This window comes from Cimex lectularius, unplaced genomic scaffold (assembly GCF_000648675.2).
Source record: "Cimex lectularius strain Harlan isolate CLEC.00 unplaced genomic scaffold, Clec_2.1 scaffold41, whole genome shotgun sequence".
Lineage (NCBI taxonomy): Eukaryota > Metazoa > Arthropoda > Insecta > Hemiptera > Cimicidae > Cimex > Cimex lectularius.
This window is the reverse complement of record NW_019393011.1, coordinates 272310-292532: the sequence shown is the minus strand read 5'-3', so window position 1 is coordinate 292532 and position 20223 is coordinate 272310. Positions and strand designations below refer to the sequence as shown.

At 35.8% G+C, this 20223-nt stretch overlaps 1 protein-coding gene and 1 long non-coding RNA gene across 4 annotated transcripts in view; both read right to left on the bottom strand.

Moving 5' to 3' along the window:
• Positions 1-4672: 4672 nt before the first annotated feature.
• The window catches only part of LOC106665415, a 50662-nt gene continuing 35111 nt past the window's right edge, over positions 4673-20223 (bottom strand). Inside the window, exons 1-7 of one of the 3 annotated variants that reach the window (XM_014391828.2) lie at positions 13289-13508; positions 11532-11589; positions 9002-9126; positions 8729-8933; positions 8509-8671; positions 5198-5520; positions 4676-5134 (exon numbers count right to left, since the gene is read on the bottom strand). In XM_014391828.2, coding sequence (XP_014247314.1) covers positions 4808-5134; positions 5198-5520; positions 8509-8671; positions 8729-8933; positions 9002-9126 — 1143 coding nt within the window. In that variant the 5' untranslated portion in view covers positions 11532-11589; positions 13289-13508 and the 3' untranslated portion in view covers positions 4676-4807. Of the gene's footprint in view, positions 5135-5197; positions 5521-8508; positions 8672-8728; positions 8934-9001; positions 9127-11531; positions 11590-13288; positions 13510-20223 lie in introns of those variants that run through there. The other 2 variants (XM_014391827.2, XM_024229760.1) reach the window with 2 other exon arrangements.
• LOC106665416 lies at positions 10808-11249 on the bottom strand. Its single transcript, XR_001340301.2, has 2 exons — positions 11059-11249; positions 10808-10996 (listed from the first exon to the last, which is right to left on the bottom strand). It is a non-coding gene; the product is annotated as an uncharacterized LOC106665416 (long non-coding RNA).

The following is a 20223-nucleotide window of genomic DNA, read 5'->3' as shown; positions in this document are numbered from 1 at the left end:
AACCTAATCAGTTAAATGTGTCTAAGGTATATTTATGTGTACTTTTCAGTTACAAAATAACTCTCTAATAGTACTTCATAACAAAGGCCATGATAATTATATCGTTAAATTCAATGTTAACAATTATTATATACATATTTATTATGTATTTATTTATTAACATTAGTTATTTGTGATGGCTTGCGTTCATATAACTTTTTTTTATTTTATTTTACAATGTAGTGTGTTGAGACAATAATCTTTGATACAATCTCTTTGTAATGTAAATCCCGTACAAATTTACATGAAGATATTCTGGAGATTAAAGGCTGTGCAATATTACAAATTAACAGATAGTTGTTATTACATTACCTTTTCAGAGCGTCAGAGTCATTGACATATGATGCGCCTATAAGGAAACATGTAAAAAATCATCACACATTCCAATGGGAATATAATAAAATAAGTTAACTCGGTACAGAACACCTGGAAGTGACAATGATTTAGTAATTGAAAAAATAATTTTATCTTCATAAAAAACACAATGTAGATAGCTTAAATTCAAGAAAAATGAACTAAATAGTAAAGGTTTATAACCAAAAGAAAGATATTGGGTAGTTTTATTGAAAAAAGAAAGTTTAAAAGTATTCTAAATTCAATAAGGCAAATCCTGTATCAATTTTTAATGTGGTTTAATTTTTTGAACATGTCTGTAATATTTCATCATTTGTAATAACAATTGAAAATAAAAAGGAAATATATTATGCTAATTACTGCCATTCACTATTAATATGTTCTTTTTTTATAGTAAAATAAATTATAGTGGTATTAGTTAAAATTTACTTAGTTCATGGCATGTTCATATTAAACTATTTGTACAATTCACTAATTTTGTGGTCCGCTTGACCAATTAATATATTACAATTAATTAAGGTTTTTAGTTGAGATAAAAAAAGTCAATGGCAAGAGCGGGATTCGAACCCACGACCTTCGGCTTTATGTGCCGCGGTTGAGATGGGAAGTTGGTGTCCGAGTGGATCGAGGACATGATAGCTCAAGTGGTAGAGCGGCGGCGTATCAAGCTGAAGATCGTGCGTTCGAATCCCGCTCGTGCCATTGTCTTTTTTTATCTCGACTAAAAACCTTAATTAATTGTAATATATTAATTGGTCAAGCGGACCACGAAATTAGTGAATTTAATGATTTAAAATGAAGTATACTTCACTAAAGCTCTCCGTGGCCATTTCATTTGTCGTCGAGAATCCAATCCGATTACACGACATTTGAAAAATGGCAAAAAGGAGGGAAAATTCAAAAGGTGGGGTTGAGATGGGAAGTTGGTGTCCGAGTGGATCGAGGTCACGATAGCTCAAGTGGTAGAGCAGCGGCGTATCTAGCCGAAGATCGTGGGTTCGAATCCCGCTCGTGCCATTGACTTTTTTATCTCAACTAAAAACCTTAATTAATTGTAATATTTGTACAATATGGTATTCACATCAACATTTATAAGAAATAATAAATTTTTTTTGCTATCAATGTTTTTCTTTACAGTATGCCTTGTCCTAGTCAAAATATGAATTCAAAACTTTTTTTTTGGCATTAAACAATTACACAGCCATGTTACAAAGAATACTTTTTAAACAGTTCAAATTATATTTTCACAGACACATCATTTAAAATTTTTATTATCAAGTTATACACACTGGGATTCTTGAATAGAGCTCTACTTTAATTGGGTGTTCTACTCCTTTTTTCAGATCCTGGTAGAATTTATTTCTGGACAACAAATGTTGGCTGCAGGGAAACATTATGTGCGTTAGGTCCTCCTTTACTCCGTATGTGTCGCAATTAGGGTGTTGTTTTATGCCAATCTTGTGAAGATACGCTGCACTGTTTGTTCTTAACCGATGTATGGTGGTTGTCTTTTTTTGCCATGTCTAGTTTGTTAAACCACGGTTTTATTTCCACAAGTGGAAATAATGTTTTATAAGCCTTTCCCTTATCCGAGGCAGAATATTCAATTTGCCATTCTATTTGTATTCTTGTTTCCAATATTTGAAAAAAGTCTTTATAAGGGATCTTTATGATTCTAGGGTTGGGCAACTGTGTGGCATTTTTTTGCAAGTTTGTCGGCTTTTTTGTTGCCATATATGCCCATATGTCCTTTAATCCACACGAAAGAGACCTTTTTTTTTAAAGTGGAAAAATTGTTGTCTTTTTTATGCTACAATACAATTTTTGATGTTAGTAGACGTGTTTTGCAAGCACTGAATTGCACTGAGGCTGTCAGTGCAAATTATAATGTGATTCGTTGTAGGAAGGTTGAGTGTAAAGAAATTTAGCGCTGCCTTAATTGCTAATAATTCTGCTGAATAAATTGATATCTCTGTCGACAGAGGAATTGATTTCCCTGCTGGGGCAGAACTAGGAGCATCCAACATTACCAGACATGAGGGATCCATCGGTGTAAGTGGTCATTAGGGAAAAGTTCCTAAAGATCAGCAAGCACTTGTTGATTAACCGCTACGGGATTTTGTCCGCAGTAGTTTTTTAGTATATAGCAATTAAGGGGGTTTCTAATTATTTTTAGTTCTATAGAGAAAATTGGAAGGGTATCTCTTTGTTCGATTTTTTCTTGAAATTTTGACAAAGAGGTAAAACTCATGGTAATCGGTGGAGGTTTTTTTCTTTTGCCAATATTTTTTTGTTACGTTCATTATGGACAAATCACAGATGCGCTGAGCAAGTGATGTTTTTTCACCATTTGGCGCAACACAAACCGTCCTGCCAGTTTTTCTCTTCTGTGTGAAAATGGCTGATCATTACATTCAGCTTTGATGACATCATTGGGGTGCTCTTAAGAGACCCCATACAAGTTTTGAGAGATTTGTGTATGATGTCCAATTTCTTTAATTTTGATGTAGAAGCTTGTCCGTAATAAATTGATCCAAAGTCAATTATAGATCTAACTATTGCTTTGTAATAAAGTAAGCTGATTGTATTTACGTGTTCAGGAAGAACTTGGGAATCGAATTCGATAAAGCATACTTTTAATTTAGTTGTTTTTACTTGATTATTTTGTCCAGGTTCTTTACGTGTGATGCGGCGAAGGCTTTTAATTTTTATGGGGAATTGAATTACTTTCAAAATTTCTTCATCAGTATGATCTGGATCAACATTCCTTATAACTCCTGTTTTATGGATAAGAAATGAAGGGATATATAAAAGGAAAGGTTCCGAAAGTATTTTGTGCTCAAGAAGATTATCGGCTGCCAAGGAATTCTCAAAATCTATTTTGATTCTATTTGCGCCTACAACTTTTATATTTGTTATTGTTTATTTGTATACGCAGATTTGTAAATATATTTTACAATCGTCATAGGGTGAAGATGAGTTTATGTTTGTTGCTTTCAACAAAAACGTAGAATGGTACAGAATTGGTGGATTTAAAACGATTGAGTGTTAGATGTTGCTTTTTTCTACTAGGGCTGACAACAGTGTGTGGGGTTAGAATTGTCGTTGATTTTAATTTTTGACGTTTGTTGTGAGGTATTATTATCGTCTAATTTACGTTTCTTGCTGTTGTCGGTTACGTTTGAGGGTTTTGTACCAATAATTGTTTCCATAGCTTCTAGTAAAATATCCGATGTTCCGTCGCTAGTGGCATTCATTTTTGTTATAGAAACTGTCTGGGATGGCTGAATGTATTGTAAATTGATTTACCATCGAATATGAGGCAAAACGTAATATAGACCAAGTCAATCGTCAGATTAGACGGTGAAAGGATTTACGCGTCCACTCTCGTTGGACTCTGAATGATAACTGGATATTTTGTTAGTTTTAGATAGTATTTCTACATATTTTGACCAATTTTTGACAAGATTGCTGCACGAAATCAAGTTGAACTTGTCAGAAGCCTTCGTTCGCTACTTCGCAATTCACTCCTCAACCGAGAGGTCAGACTCAAAAAACCGATAAAAATACATACTTTTGCAATGTTTTTTGTGACTTTTGATATTTTGTTAGTCATAGATAGTATTTATACATATTGTGACTAATTTTGGCACAATTGCTGCACGAAATCAAGTTGAACTAGTCGGAAGTCATTTTTAACAGTGACCAATTTTTTGCTTCCACCATTTTTGCGTCATTAAACGTGTTCATTGGTTAGGTTAGGTAGGGTTAGGGTTAGGTTAGATTAGGGTCAGATTTTCGTCTTTCAGTCCAATTGATTTATGTAAGGCACATGACGCATGCAGTTTTATCCTAAACACGCTCACTCATTCTGAAATACACTATTTGTTATGTATATATCATTTTTTATTTTGTATTGCTATGTTACCAAGTTATGGAGTTCTTGATATCTCTCCTGTATATATGCATATATCATTCATAATTGTTGGTGTGTATGTATATATATATATTTACTTATCCATGATTAAATAAATATTTTCTGTGAATCGGAGAAATTAATGAATGAAAAGTGCGCGTCATCTCCTCACTCTAGGCTTGAGGTGTGAAAGATAAAACATCTCATAAATGATTTTTTAAATCTGAAATTGTAGACACTCTGAATACACTTTCCATAGTTCATTTTGTGATTAGTGACAAATTGAAAGTAGAAGAGTTTTTTTAATTTATCAAACAAGTTAACATAAAAAATAAACAAAATTTACTGTAAGATCTGATTTTTAATAACCAATATTTAACAATAATAATTTATAAAATTGTGTGGGTTTAAAGTGACACCATATAGAATATGAACAGTTTAACTACACTAAATGAAACATAACAAATAATTTATATCACAATTAAAAGTTCCTGTAGATTAAACAGTATAACGAATTGAAGATAATGGAATATAACAAGTGCTTGTTTTCGATGCTTTAAAAAATGAGAATTTAACTTGGCCTTTTGTGCCAGAAAAGTTTTCCACATTCCAAAACTTGTATTTTCCACATTCCAACATCAACTCCAATTCATATTTCAACCCTTCTTGTATTTTGACAGCGCAATCAAAATCGAGAATATGAACGGAGTCATAATTCATGGTTTCACAACACGTTCCGTATAATTTTACATCACTGCCTTCTAATCCGATGGACGCTTTTATTGTGCCTTTATATTGGCCAGAACCATCGCTCCTTGTGAATACCTCAAATTAAATTTTTAATAAATTAAAAAAGGTTTTTCACTCGAACAGAGTAAATATAAATACCATAATAGAGAGTATATCTATAGATTTATCCACCTGGAACATCATTCTTTGGGATTTTTTTACGGAAATTATTAAATTATCAAATATAAATTGCTGGACTGCTGATTTATCAGCAATTGAGTTATTCCTTGTTGCAGTTGTTATTCCAGCGGGCGTCGGCATGACGCACTTTTTGGAGATCAGTTGTGACATAAGAAATAAAGATTGTTCTTCCGTTAACAGCCCACTGTAATAAGGGCCTTCAACAAACTGATTTGTGCTCATATCAAGGAAACAGAATTTAGGAATGATATTTGCCTTAATCTCTCCCAATACTGATTCCCCTGAAAATTTATTTATTTTATTGTTTTTGTTTTTATTGAAAAAACTCAAAATATTATGAAACAAACACTACAATAACAAGTGTATCAAATGTACAAATAGAATCCTTGTAGGTAAATAAAAATTTACAATTAATGTAATATTAATGAAATATTGTTAGACACGATAACCAAATTTCACAATAAAATTCTAATTAAAATATTCTAAATGAATGAAAAAAAGATGGAACTTTTGATTGATGATAATTGTCAAGAGTAGATTTGAATAAAATAAGTGATCTTGAGTCAATGACATTTGAAGGCAGATTATGGTATTTGTGAAGAATTACAATTAAGTAAGGTTTTTAGTTGAGACGGAAAAAAGTTAATGGCACGAGAGGGATTCGAACCCACGACCTTCGGCTAGATACGCCGCTGATCTACCACCTGAGGTATCGTGACCTCGATCCACTCGGACATCAACTCCCCATCTCAACCCCACCTTATGAGTTTTCCCTCCTTTTGCCATGTCCGAGTGGATCGAGGTCACGATAGCTCAGGTGGTAGAGTAACAGCGTATCTAGCCGAAGGTCGTGGGTTCGAATCCCTCTCGTTGCATTAACTTTTTTTCATCTCAACTAAAAACCTTAATTAATTGTAATGTTTAATTGGTCAAGCGGACCATGAAATTAGTGAATTTGTGAAGAATGTTGATCCAACTAATTTCCAGGAGAGCTTTTTGATTTTTCATGCTTTAGCCATGAGTTTTTGAGGATATGCATAGTGAGAAAAGCCGAGGCAAAGGGACATATTTATTTGTAAGAATTTTATAGGTTTTGATGTGATCTTGCTTTTCTCAACGATCTGGAAGAGTTTTTCAATTTAGGAATTTAAGTCGGTCGACTGGCTTTAATTTTTAGGAGGTTTTGGTGAAATGTCTTTGAACTTTTTCTACATGTTTAATGTCTTTTTAAAAATAGGGGCTCCAAATACTATTTGAAAAATCCCATGGGTCGAATGTAGGTGATTTTAAGTATTGACAGGTTTTTTAATTATGTCAGAAGGTGACGGAAATGTGCATTGTTATGCAAGAAAGCTTTTTTTTGTACCTCTTCTGTGAAATTTTGTGAAAATAAAACACAATGTGACAGAGACTCAATATTGAAGATGGTGAAATGTCAAAATGGGTATGACACACAAAGACAGTAAAGATAGGAAGACCAAAATGATCAGAAAAGACCAAATTTCAGGTTCATCACTCTGCAGTTCACAAAGAGAAAAGTCACAAATAATTATCATCCTGAGTATAAAATATTATTTACAACATAAAATTACTAATTATAAATTTTTCAAATATAATTTATTTTGTGCTTTTACCATGCAGTAAAGTCAGGCCCAAATATTTTTACCAAGCCAGGTGAGGTCATTTAATTTTAATAGAAATAATCTTGTATAATTTGATACTGAAGGACATAGTACTGTGTCTGTTAAAGTTGTGTATTTATTTTTTTCTATTGTAAATTTGTTAATGCAGAAAATGACTCAACGGCTATCACATGATGCAGAATGGACGGATGAAAGACCTTGTCCTCTTTCCAAAGTAAAACTCAAAAATCTATTAAATAAAAACCATTATTTTGAGTATTGTAAGTAGACGTTTATATCTGTTAAAAGTTTAAATCATTAGAAATAGTTTCAAAGTCCTGACGATGGAAATATGTTCCTAAAAAGCTCATTGCAAGAATTGAATGTTTTTCCCTGAACTTTTTTATATGTCTGATACCAATCATATCAAAATAAACTTTTTATGTTGTGTGAGGAAACATAAATTCACATGTAGCAAATGGTTTGAATTAGTGAAATGTTTAAGCTTGTCTGATAGACAAAAACTTGTGATGTTAAACAGAGCAAAACGATTGGAAACGACCTATCATTTGAAACTTATTGAAACACTTATTTGAAATTATGTGTTACATTGATTTATAATTTTTGTAAAGTGTGGTTGAGATGAAAAGTTGGTGTCACGAGGGAGACTTGAATCCACGACCTTTGGCATTTTCATCCCAACCGCACTTTACATAAAATTCCACTTTAAGTCTTCTATGTTATCCCCAAGTCTTTTTGAAATGATGTAGGGGCCAAAGATTTACTATCACGTTTGTAGGTTAAACGAGGGTTTTTTTAGTGTCCAGATAGTCACTTGACAGGGCCAGTCAGGAATCTTATTAATGCTCATTTGCAAGAGATTTGCGAATATCTTGAAAAGATTGACAGAATAGAGATAGGTCAATAATTTGAGGCACGAGCCATGGAGCCTTTCTTTAATTTTCCTTGTCTTTCTTCTAGGGGAAAATAAGAATTATCAAAAATAGTTTTAAACATTTGTACCAAAGGTTCAGCAATCGAGTAAAGAGAATTCTTCGGGAAAATTTTATGAATGCCATCCTGGGGAACAGTCAGTTTGAACAGAGTTTGGGATGTCGTGAAGTTCAATGAAAAGCCATGATGGTCGATGATAAATTTCTCATTGTTGGTAGCACTGCAGATCTGTCTTTGCGATACGCTAAAGAGAAGTCGTCAACAAATAGCTCTGCTAATATTTTAATCGACGAAGCCAATTTTTTCATATTAGGATCAATTAATAGAACACACGTTTCTTTGTGTTTAAAATTACAATTCAGATATTTAAAAAATATTTTTGGCCAAAATATTGTTTTTATAATAAGAATGAGCTTTAGTTATTGACTTTTTTAAGGTATAGAATATTTTCTGTAAGTTTTATAATCATTTTTTGCATTGGCATGTTTATTTATTTCTCCATATTTACATCTTTTGTCTTCATGTTGTTTTAATTCATGGGTAATACAAGGTTTGATGGGGTTTTAATCTTTCTTGTAGGTATACATTTAATTATGGTCTCATTCACCACTTCAAAAAAATGAATCAAGAATGACATTAACACATAATAGTTTGAAAAAATAATGTTGTAAAGATATGAGTCATGATACATACCATCAATGTTAACTCTTGTATGGATCCAAGATTTAATATGTTTGAACAATTGATATTCATTTATACTGATATTCTGTTGATCTAATATCAACTGTATTGTTTCTATTTTAATATCTTCCAGGTTCACTATTTTGAAAAACTCGTCCATGTTCTCCGTTATATGCTATAGAACAATTTTAAAGGAATAAAATTGACTCGATGAATTTACCTAAATATTTACCTCGATGCATGCATCTTGTAATTCTTTCAAATCATGCTGGTAGCTCAGTTGCAATATGTCGCAGATAAATTTAAGTTCCAATTGGGCTTTTATGTAGGACAAACATATGGACTTAACATGCTTGCTTTTGTACTTTTGTCCCAGCTGTAAAATCTCAAGTGCATGACTCAAAGATTGAAATTCAGTCTTTTCACAGTATAAAATCCTAAAATAATTAAATTTTTTTATTATCGATCAATTATTAAAAATAAATAAATAAAATAAATTGCCCACTCTAGGAACCCATGGAATATTGTTGGATCTGCATGTATATCTATAATGTTTGTTACATTTTTTTTTATGGTGCTATTTAAAACTTCACTTCCGACCTGTAAAATAGTCCTGTGTGCCATAATCATCTAAAATAAATTATTAATTAAATAAATAAAAAATACCTTTGATATAATTACAATCAGCCTTGAATATAGATGATTTACTAACGTAATTGAGGGTTGATGTGGTACTCAATATTCCGCCATCGACCCTCTCACACTTCACATTCATGCTAATAAATACATTCACTCTCAAAACACGCTAGATTCACAAACCTTCAGTACTACATACAATAAAACAACCATGTTTCCTCGAAAAACCAGAACTGAAGACCCAGATATGTGCTACCACGAAATTCAGATGGCAGTCGGCATTGGATAAAAGCACATGGTGGAAATGAATGCAATCAAGCAGTAGATAGATTGCAAGATGAGATTGCCGATCTTGGTAGTATGGGAACAAGAGTGGATGCAGGCAAAAGAAACCCACATCAAAGTGTTCTTTCCAGATGCCACTAAAAGATCGTGAAAAGATTAGTGCATATCTCCACCGTTTTCACAGCGTCAACAACTCTAACTGCATGAACTGTGAGACTCCACATAATTTTGGAATGCCAAATGTTCGACCAGGGTTACTCGCTGATTCAGCATGTAACTGAGCGAAAAACGGCTGGCCTATCGAATTACACCATCTGACAAAAGAACGTTGAAACAATTTGTACAATTTGAACAATTTCTTTATCAAATAGATTTGAAAATCTTGTAAAAATAGATAAAATAAATTAATGTTAATAATAATTAATTGAAATTACAGTAATATCACTTAGTTTAAAAACACACCAATATTGTATAATACTTAAATTCACTATTTTTCGTGGTCCACTTGACCAATTAATAACATTCAATTAATTAAGGTTTTAAGTTGAGATAAAAAAGTCAGTGTCACGGGCAGGATTCGAACCCACGACCTTCGGCTTGATACGCTGTTACTTTGAATTTTACCTCCTTTTTGCCATTTTTCATTCAAAAGGTGGGATTGAGATGTGAAGTTAGTGCCCGAGGGGACCGAAGTCACGATAGCTCAAGTGGTAGAGTAGCGGTGTATCAAGCGGAAGATCGTAGGTTCGAATCCCGCTCGTGACACTGACTTTTTTTATCTCAACTTAAAACCTTACTTAATTGAATTGTGTAATACACAAACATTATAAAATATTCTAAAATTAAATAACTGTAATAATTAAGTAAACTGGGCCAAATCAACAGAGGAGCTCACACATATCAAGAGCACTGTCGATGGGTGGACCTTAGAGGATCTGTCTCATAGAAGAAGGGTCATCCTCACTGAATTAAGAATAGGCCATGCAAGGTTGATACGTGGACACTAACTTTTGGGCCAAAGCCTGCGTATCTGTCCTGCAGAGGAAGGTTGCTCGATGTGTCCCACCTAATTGAAGGGTGCAATCCCTTGGCTGCGTATAGAGAGTGCACATGAATGCCACCCGATTTAAGAATTGTGCTTGAGCTCGGCAGTGAGTATTTGGGTCCCTGTTCTGATTCTTGGATATCTCTAGCTTGTGTTGAGAGTGAATGCATTTATCAGTGTGAATGTGAGATGTGGGAGGGTTGATGGCAGAATATTAAGTACCCCATCTACATTAGGTTAGCTGGATAATATGTGTAAAGGGTCATGGACGAATATTGAATAAATCTTCATCCTAATTGATACATATCTGCTGTAAATAGGAGTGAATGTATTTAAGAATGAATGTGAGTATGAATGGGTTTGGAACTGCATGCATTGGGTGCTGAATTGACGAGCTATTGAGCTTGCTGTTGGCAGCACCTGGAGCCAAACCTCAGTGGCTGGACGGATAAGACTGATATCTGACCCTGGACTGGCAACACACAGGGTGGGTAATTCTTGAGTCTACTGGTGGTTTACTGTAAATAGCAAAAGCTGGAATTCCCAGTAGACTATGAGAAGCAAATAGGCTCCACTCAGCACATGTTTGTACCTACATGTGGGGACTTGAGCCTGTATAATAACAAATCTGTAATCGTTTTTTGGAAATAGATCAAAATATCGAAAAAATTCCTGTGAGATTTAACTTTTAACACTCAGATATTTAAATCATACAACCATCTGTAAGTATAATTGTTTTTACTCTCATTAATGATTAATTTTACAATTGTACTTCAATTTTATATAATTTTTTATCTGTATATTTTTCTTTTTAAATTTCAACAGCTTAAAGTTATTCACATTTTATATTTTACAATTTTATATCAGTTTTATCTGTTTTTTTTTTTTTTTTTAACAGAAAAAAGTTATTTGTGTACATTTTACAATTAATTACATAAAACGAGAGGGAAATAAGAAAACATCTTTAATTGCTTTTAACACAAATAAAATAATTTTTCCGTCTCGACTTGGGGCTCTGCTGTCGAGAATAATATAGAGTGATCTCTCAGTAATCTGAACTAATTCTTGCCTGGATTACAGATGGATTACAGACGGATTACAGACGGTGCCAAAAAGTACTTAAATATCTAAAAAAAAGAAAAGAAACAATTTCAAGGCAACACTTAATTATTATTAACTATAAACCTATTAGAATTATGTCAATTTTCCTTTAAGAAAAAGTTAACATTTCCTTCATTGCTGCTTCTCTTTTTCACTAATTTTTAACCCGTAGGTATATTATACTCAACACAAGAGAAATGTAGACTGATCTAACATTTCGTTTTTAGTAATCAAATAATTAAGTTTACTTCTTTCTGTTTCTCTCTCACCTATTCACACACACACACACACACTCTCTCTCTCTCTCTTCTTATTCTCTCTCACACACTCTCCATCATTCACTCAATATTTATCTCTATCTCTATTTCTCTTTTCCTGTCTCTCTCTCTCTCTCTTCCGAATTCTTGAAATTTGTATAGTTTAAGCTCTGGTATGATGTTTATGCTCAAGCATGACACTACATCTCACTCACCCGCTCTTTCTCTCATTCACTCTCCTTTTTTCTCACTTATGGTCCATCTTTCTTCCTCTCACTGACTGAATGACTCACTCACTCTTTCTCTATGTCGCTCTTTATTCTATTTCTCTCTAACACACTCTCCCTCATTCACTCAATATTTCTCTCTATCTCTATCTCTCTTTTTCTTTCTCCCTCTTCAGGGTACTCAAAATTTGTATAGTTTAAGTTGGTCTTGGTTTTTCATATGACTACATCTCACTCTCTCTCTCTCTCTCTCTCTCTCTCTTACACTCTCTTTTCTTTTTCCCTCTAACACACTCCCACTCAATATTTCTCTCTATTTCTATCTCTCTTTTTTTTCCCTCTCACTTCTGAATTCTGAAATTCAAATAATTTATGGTGATCTTGGTCTTTGTATGACTCTACATCTCACTCACCCTTTCTTTCTCTCACTTAATCTCTCTTTCTCTCACTTTTTTAATCTCACTGACTGACTGACTGACTCTCTCTCTCTCTCTCTCTCTCTCTCTCTCTCTCTGTCGATCTCTTTTCTTTTTCTCTTTAACACACTCCCACATTCACTGGGAGTGTGTTAAATTTCTCTCTATTTCTATCTTTCTTTTTTTTCTCTCTCATTTCCGAATTCTCGAAATTTATATAATTTAAGGTGATCTTGGTCTTCATATGACTGTACATCTCACTCACTCTCTCTTTCTCTCATTTTCTTAATCTCAGTGACTGACTGACCTTCTCTTTCTCTCTCTCTCTCTCTCTCTCTCTCTCTCTCTCTCTCACTCTCTTGATCTCTTCTCTTTTTCTCTCTAACACACTCCCACATTCACTCAATATTTATCTCTATTTCTATCTCGCTTTTTTTTCTCTCTCATTTCCGAATTCTCGAAATTTATATAATTTAAGGTGATCTTGGTCTTCGTATGACTGTACATCTCACTCAGCCTCTCTTTCTCTCATTTTCCTAATCTCAGTGACTGACTGACCTTCTTTTTCTCTCTCTCTCTCTCTCTCACTCTGTCGATCTCTTCTCTTTTTCTCTCTAACACACTCCCACATTCACTCAATATTTATCTCTATTTCTATCTCTCTTTTTTCCCCTCCTTTCCCCCAAGAATGTTTCATTTGTTTCTTTTAAAATTCTGACTTCCTGAATTTTGATGTTTTATAAATAATTCAATTTATAATGGAAGAGAATACACCTTCCTTGGAAATGTATGTGTATTATGAAGTTTTTAATGGAGGTCAAGTACCTTTGAGTTCACGCCACCGTGCACATACAGTAGTACATCGGAATAAACGCCGGTTTCAAAAAGGCACTTCAGAGTTTTGCTCCAATCCATCGTTAAAACACCAATGTTATCATGAAAAAGACCGTAGTTATTTTTCCTTTAGCACAAATGAAAACCCCAAGGAACTCGAGACACCGGCAAATGTCACGATTACTCCTGTCTTTTGAACTGGGGGGAGATGTGTCTCAAACGGTCAAAGTATGTTCAGTTAAAAACAAACCTATTTGAACGACTTAAAAATAGCAAATTATAATTTAAAGTTTTATTTTTTATTAAATATTCGCAGAGAAGATACATTTTTGCTGCGTTTTTCAACTACAGAGGTTTTTAATAAGTACGCCAAACAGCACTTGTATAATATATTTCGCTAAGTATTTCTGTTTTGTTCCATTGTTTTAACTTATTATACATGCAGCCTGTAGTGGGCCTTTTTGAGATATAGGGAAATAAAGTCTTTATATCTAAAAAAAAAGGACTTCTACAGGCTTGATACATAATAAGTTAACTCAATGGTATCTCAAAGACAGTCGAAATACTTAGCGGGAAGCAAAAGCAAAGTTTGGTTGGAAGGAATTCGCTGAGAAAGAGGAAAGGACAAGCCATGAGGGATAGCAAGTCGCCGTGAAAGTCGAGATAAAAATTTCCATTTCGACGTTTAAGGTGCCTTCGGCTCAGTTGGACATTGGGCTATTGAATCTACAGGAACAAAGCCGCGAAAGCTATTTCAGAACTCAGAAAGTCCGTAATAGCGACCTCCTTGGCACGAAGTTACAAGACGATGCATATAGGTGTCTGCGTTAGGCCCTGTCGTATTTTTTAGGGTTTCGAGAGTGATGTGCAGGTCCAGCCCTAAAGGAAGAAAAGGACCCAGAAAGAGGGCTGTTTATTTAACAAATATGTTAAGAACAACTCTTAAGAAATGCTAGAACGTTACAGATTAAAAAACTGTACCATCAGCTGAACACCTTTTACCCACCACATAGTAGGAGTTGAGCTCAGAAGAACAATCCTCTGGGCCTTTTGTGTGACCACAGTGTAACTTAATTTAAGACAGAATTCTGTGAAACATCTCGTCTCATGGACACCCCTTTTGAACGAACTAACAAAAAAGACTCCCCCAAAACATTTTGAGAGACATGGTAAGCTACTTCAAAGACCGAAATGTCCGGGAGGTTACAAGATGAACCTTTTAGTCGCTGGGAGTTTTGTGGCCCTGAAAAGCGCCGGTGTTGTTTCGTAGCGTCGAGACGATGGATCGAGGCCAAGACCGTGTGCGTGGTCTGTGACCGAGTGAACCGTTGGCTGAGGTCCGGGGCCGTGAGTCGGTTGACTCCACATAGGCCAAAGGTCCTAGATTGCAGCAATTAGCCGAGAGCAGCAGTTGGCGTTTATAACCAAGTCGGCTGTGTTTAGAAGGCGAGAATCAGGTTAATGCTGCGAGTACCCTTGCTGTCGTCGACGGTGTTCCATTACCATTAGTGATTGGTGAGAGCTCGTCGGGTTGACGAATCTGGTTTCAATGGGGCAGTGCCCCTGCTCATATTCCGAAGGGCTCTACTCTGTTTGGCTGCAGAGTGGAGGGCGAGAACATTCCATAAGTGGAGTGGCATCTAGCGGTAACGTGGTAACTTCAAGTGGCCACTACATATCTGTTAGGCTCAATGTTTTAGAATACAGAATATATCGAATGCTTATATACAGGGGTGCTGCAACCTCATTGGCTGCTGCTTGGAAGGTAGAACCTTTGTTGAAGCAGTCCCGATGCCTAGTGGAAACTTTATTCAACCACAGGGTCACCATAATCATACACTAATGCTCAAAAGGTAAAGGAACGAAAATCCAGCATAGCACCCGTAACCCGGGATAGAGCTAGGAGAAAAACCCAGCCCATACTACCACGTCATCAAACTAAGAGAGGCAAAGCAATACACTTGACCAAACTTAGCGAAATTGCAAGATCGAGGGGATTGTCTCCCAAAAGCCCTTGGGAGACCAGATAAAGGTTTGGAATACTGATAGGGACTTAAGGAGGTGCAGTCTAACCGTTAGACGTGTAATGATTGTCTGTGGTTAGCAAATGTTTCCACTAGAAATCGCCACTGCTTCAATAATGGTTCCGCCTTCCATGGAGCATAGTCTCAACATGCATGCGTATAAGTAGGGGCTCAACTTCTTAGAGCAAAATTGTCGACATGATAAACATCACTCACTAAAGGAGCAAGCCGCAAACATTAGCTTTAGTAGCAAGGCTCTCACTTCTTAAACTCACCGCACTCTCAACAGCTGCACAAGGCTTTTCGCTCGCTACCGTAATCAGCTGCATCATCTGACTAATCTACACACGCCACGAACGACAACAGCATTGCACGGCATCACAGCCGCGGTGGCTAGCAGCCATGCCTGCTCAAGAGCCCACGGCGTTCAGTAGCTCCAACAACCAAGCAGCGGGGCCATTCTAAAAGACCCCAGACACTTAAGAAGTGAAAGCAAACTATACTGGAATAAAGTCAGAAGATAGCTCTAGTCATATGTATCTGCTTTGAGTTGAAGTCGGTAGATTTTTGTTGGTGATGTGCAATGGAGGACAAGGTTCTAGGATCACCTCTTGCGTCTAATGGTGATACTGGGATCTGCTGTATAGCAGCCCAATAATAGGAATGAACTAGATGGGTGATCGTCACTTTTCCCAAAGGGAGGCAGGGCCTCAGGCGAAGTAACGAGTAAAGAAGCAACCAAAACTTCCTTTATCATCAGCTTGTTCAAGTCATCTGTTAAGTTGTCTCTTAAGTCTTGTGTGGGGATTCCAAGTTTGTTTAGGTATAGCTCTGAATATCTGACTTGAGTAGATGTCACTAGCTTCTTGTCGTTGATGTACAATGGGTACATTTTTCCTCATTCATTCTCATTTTCCACTTTCTGCACCAGTCTTTGGTGTTCTTGGATGTTGGAAGTTGCTTGGTTAGAAAGATTGCAGTAACTCATAGGTGTTGGGTTATATAGGCAAGCCTGTGTAAATGGTATACAGGGTGGGACTGACTCTTAAAGCCCCTTTACCCACCAATGCCAAACAGTTTTTTATTGTCTTGAGGAAGGACGGCGACAGTCATTTATGTCGGGGTCGGCTGAAAAGCATGTTCTTTCCTGGATTCTTCTAACTCGTTAAGCAAGTCTAATTCCATTTTTTGTTAGCTGTTTAGATCAAATTCTTTACCCATTTCAGAGACTATCGTGCTGTTAATATTTCATAGTTATTTTTATATTTCATTTTTTCAACTTTAGTGTACATAATCGTATCACTATTCCAATCTCGATCCCTTGCAGCCGATGCTGGATCAGGGATCCTTTGTCGAACTTGCTCTGTCCTTTTGCTTTGAGCACAAAATTTGGGGTGTCATAATGGGCCATCATGTGATGGCAAAGCTCGTCGAAGGATTGCTAAAGCTGTGGGGGGGGGAATCTCTTAGGACATCTGTATTGAGGTGTATTCGTCCTTCAGAACACTCTGAAGCAGCGGTTTAAATGGGATTCCAGAGTAAGGTATTAAGCGGGAAGCTTTAAGTTTATAGAGGACGCTTTGGGTGAGCAAAAAGTTTGGGTCATATTCAGGAACGTTCTCATGCAATGCGCTTTGTTTTCCAAGGTGGAGTCACACAAACTGCTGGAACACTAGACTTTCCTTAGTTGTCAAATTAGCTAGCTATTTAAACAGACGCAAATAAGTTCGTGCAATAAGCATTGAGCACTACAAATGTCGAGTGGTGATATTTTATTAAAAGAGCTTTTTTCTTGAGATAAAACTTTTTTGTCTGAACGCCTTTAGGGAGGACAGAATCGTTAAATGTGGGCATAGGAGTTAGACAAGGAAGCCTATTGAGTCCATTGATGTTTCATTTTGTATTATCTATTTAGAAGAGTACTGGAGGGAGAAATCACTATGAACATCTTATTATTATCTTAAAGAGACCTTCTTTCTGACTCACTCACTTTCTCTTTTTTTGTCTTCCTCACAAATTCTCCCTCATTCACTCTTCTCTCTCTCTCTCTCTTTCCACCCCATGGCTACCTCATTAAAGTGCTCTTGCCATTCTTTTTTCCACACCGAATAAATTACGCTTAAAATGGAGGGCATTTATGTATTTAAACGTCTATTTAATTTTTTGAAATTCCGTTCCGCGATTGGCCCGTTTGTGTAGAGCAATTCGATCGGATTTGACCGTCAAAATCCACAAGGACAGTCGAAGTGGAGGATAATCGTTTCGAACAGATCGCCGTAGACCTATTTTTTTTCACAATCGAATCTGTAATACGTGTGACGGTGGATTAAATGGCAGAAATTTAAGTTACAAAAAAAAAAAAAAATCAGACGTACGATAAGGATGACGATGTGCCTCCGTCATTGAAATATGCTCGAATCGTGTCCGCTATCTCCAGTAAACAAGCCGTCGGGAGGAAAGAACATAGAGGAAAATTACATACGCGATAACGTCCTAAAATCTGACGCAACCCTCTGTGGATTAAGTCTTTTAACATTGTCAACTAATGTAATTAATTTCATAATTGATATAAATAAAACCAGTAGGAAAGAAATTGATGTTATTTCTATAATAAAAAACCTTAACAAGATTCGAAGTGCACAGTTTTAAGTACATAAGGAAAGAACAAATTAGAGAGTGAGTCAAGTGTGTCCGGGCATTTCAAAAATCCAGTTGAAAAGTTAAAGGAAAAAGCATTTAAAAATAAATTAATTAAAGTTTTTTTACGTTCCCAGCCACTTATGTATGTATATTTAATTGATCGACAGATAGAGTGTATTTATTTGGTCTTTTAGTCAAGATGTTTACTTTCGCCATTGAAATACTGATTATTCCTGGGATTAAATGAGTTTCCTTTACGAGAAAAATCGTGGTTAAACAGATACAGTCATTGGTTATTATTATACAAGCAATTTACCTGTTCAGTTATATATTCACCCATTACTGCGGAAATATTCGAACACCATCCTCTTCCAGAAACCTTTCAAACCAGGCTTCATCATACTTAAAGTATTTGAAAAGATTCTTCTTAAAAGAAACCAAAGTTAAACTATCATGACGTTTTACCAGACGGTCAGGTTGACTTTCGCTGTTACCATTATAAAGTCCAGCATATCCTCCACCTCTGAGCGCAGTCTATCGTACCTTTCTTGACATGGCATAAGCGTTTGGCCGCGTGTGGTACGAGAGTAATTGTCTAATTAACCATTTCTTGCTAAACGTTGCCTCAGGACAACATGAAATTTAACAAATTTACCAAAGCTTAGCTAATCCAATGAGTATAGTGTGTAGTACAGTGTTTTTTCTTTGAATGTTTCATCCAGTGTAGCACTGAGTTTTTTTGTGCGCCAATCCAAAATCTCTAACTTGGACTCTTTTGGCAACAGTGATTATTTTGGCGCCAATCTAAAATATCCATCTTGGAATCTGCTGCCCATTCTGATTATTTTGGCGCCAATCTATAATCTCTATCTTCAAATCTACTGGCAACACTGATTTTTTGGCGCCAATCTAAAATAAATCTACTGGCAACACTGATTTTTTGGCGCCAATCTAAAATCTCGATCATGGAATCTACTGGCAACACTCGTTATTTTGGCGCCAATTTAAAATCCCAATTTTGGAATCTTCTATCTTGGAATCTTTTGGCAGCAGTGAGTTTTTTCGGCGCTAATCTAAATCTCCATCTTGGAATCTACTGGCAAAACTTATTATTTCGGCGTAAATCCAAAATTTCCCTCTGGGTTTATTTTGGCAACGTTGATTTTTGGGGGCACTTCACGCCATCACTGCACCTTGTATCGATGATTATATTTGCCAAACATAAAATTTTTCATATTCAGTTTATAAAAGTTGCTACTGAGTAATGCCAAATTTAGCTATTTTGTTTAAGCTAACAGCACATCCCGTGAATTTAGGGCGGGTGCAGTACTTTTCCTTCTATGTTTCATCTCGTGTGTTGGCCACACTGATTATTTTGCGCCAATCTAAAATCTCCATATTGGAATTGTTTGTCTCCGACTTGGCTCTTCACACCACCACTGATTCTTGTATGGATGGTAATATTTGCCAAACATAAGATTTTTTCATATCCAGTTTATAATTTAACCCTTTCTTGCCCAAATTTGCGTCAGAGCAATACCAAATTTAGGTATTTTGTTTAAAGTTAGCAGGAACTCCCGTGAGTTTAGGGCGGGTGCTATATTGGTCCAGCTCTGCTCTACCCGTGTATTGGCAACACTGATTTATTTGGCGACAACCTAAATACGGGATATCCTCTTAACCTTTTAACCAAATTGCTAATGTTCGTCTTGCTATAAGATAACATTAGGCCATAAAGGGTTAAGGCGTATCCTTCCTTCCTCGGGAGTAGCACAGGGCAGTGTTCTTAGACCAGTACTCCATATCCTTTACATCGCACGAGTTTACACCTACCACTCTCCTTACATCCTTTGCTGATGGCACAGCAGTAATAGTCTCCGACCCGATGCTAGTTGCTTAGGAAGCTGCAGAATCTCGCAGATTAATCTAGACAATGAAAAACGAAGATAACGCATCCGATATCTAACGTCTCCAATCCTTTCAATACAAAGTCATATAGATCAATTGTAAAATTAAATTTCCAATACTACCCTCCACAACCTTAAAATCCCTTTGATCCAAAAATTTACAAAGTTCCACAAATAACACTCCTATCACTCGAGTTCTCTGGGCCAAGCATTGTCCAACAGATTTCATCCTTTCAATCCTGGAAGGAGTCTTAAGAGGTCTAGGTGGCTTTCTTTAGGGCCAGGAAGTCCCATAAAGTGCAATGAGAGAATGTGGTTAATTATTTCTCCTATTAACGCGACCATCTATATAAAA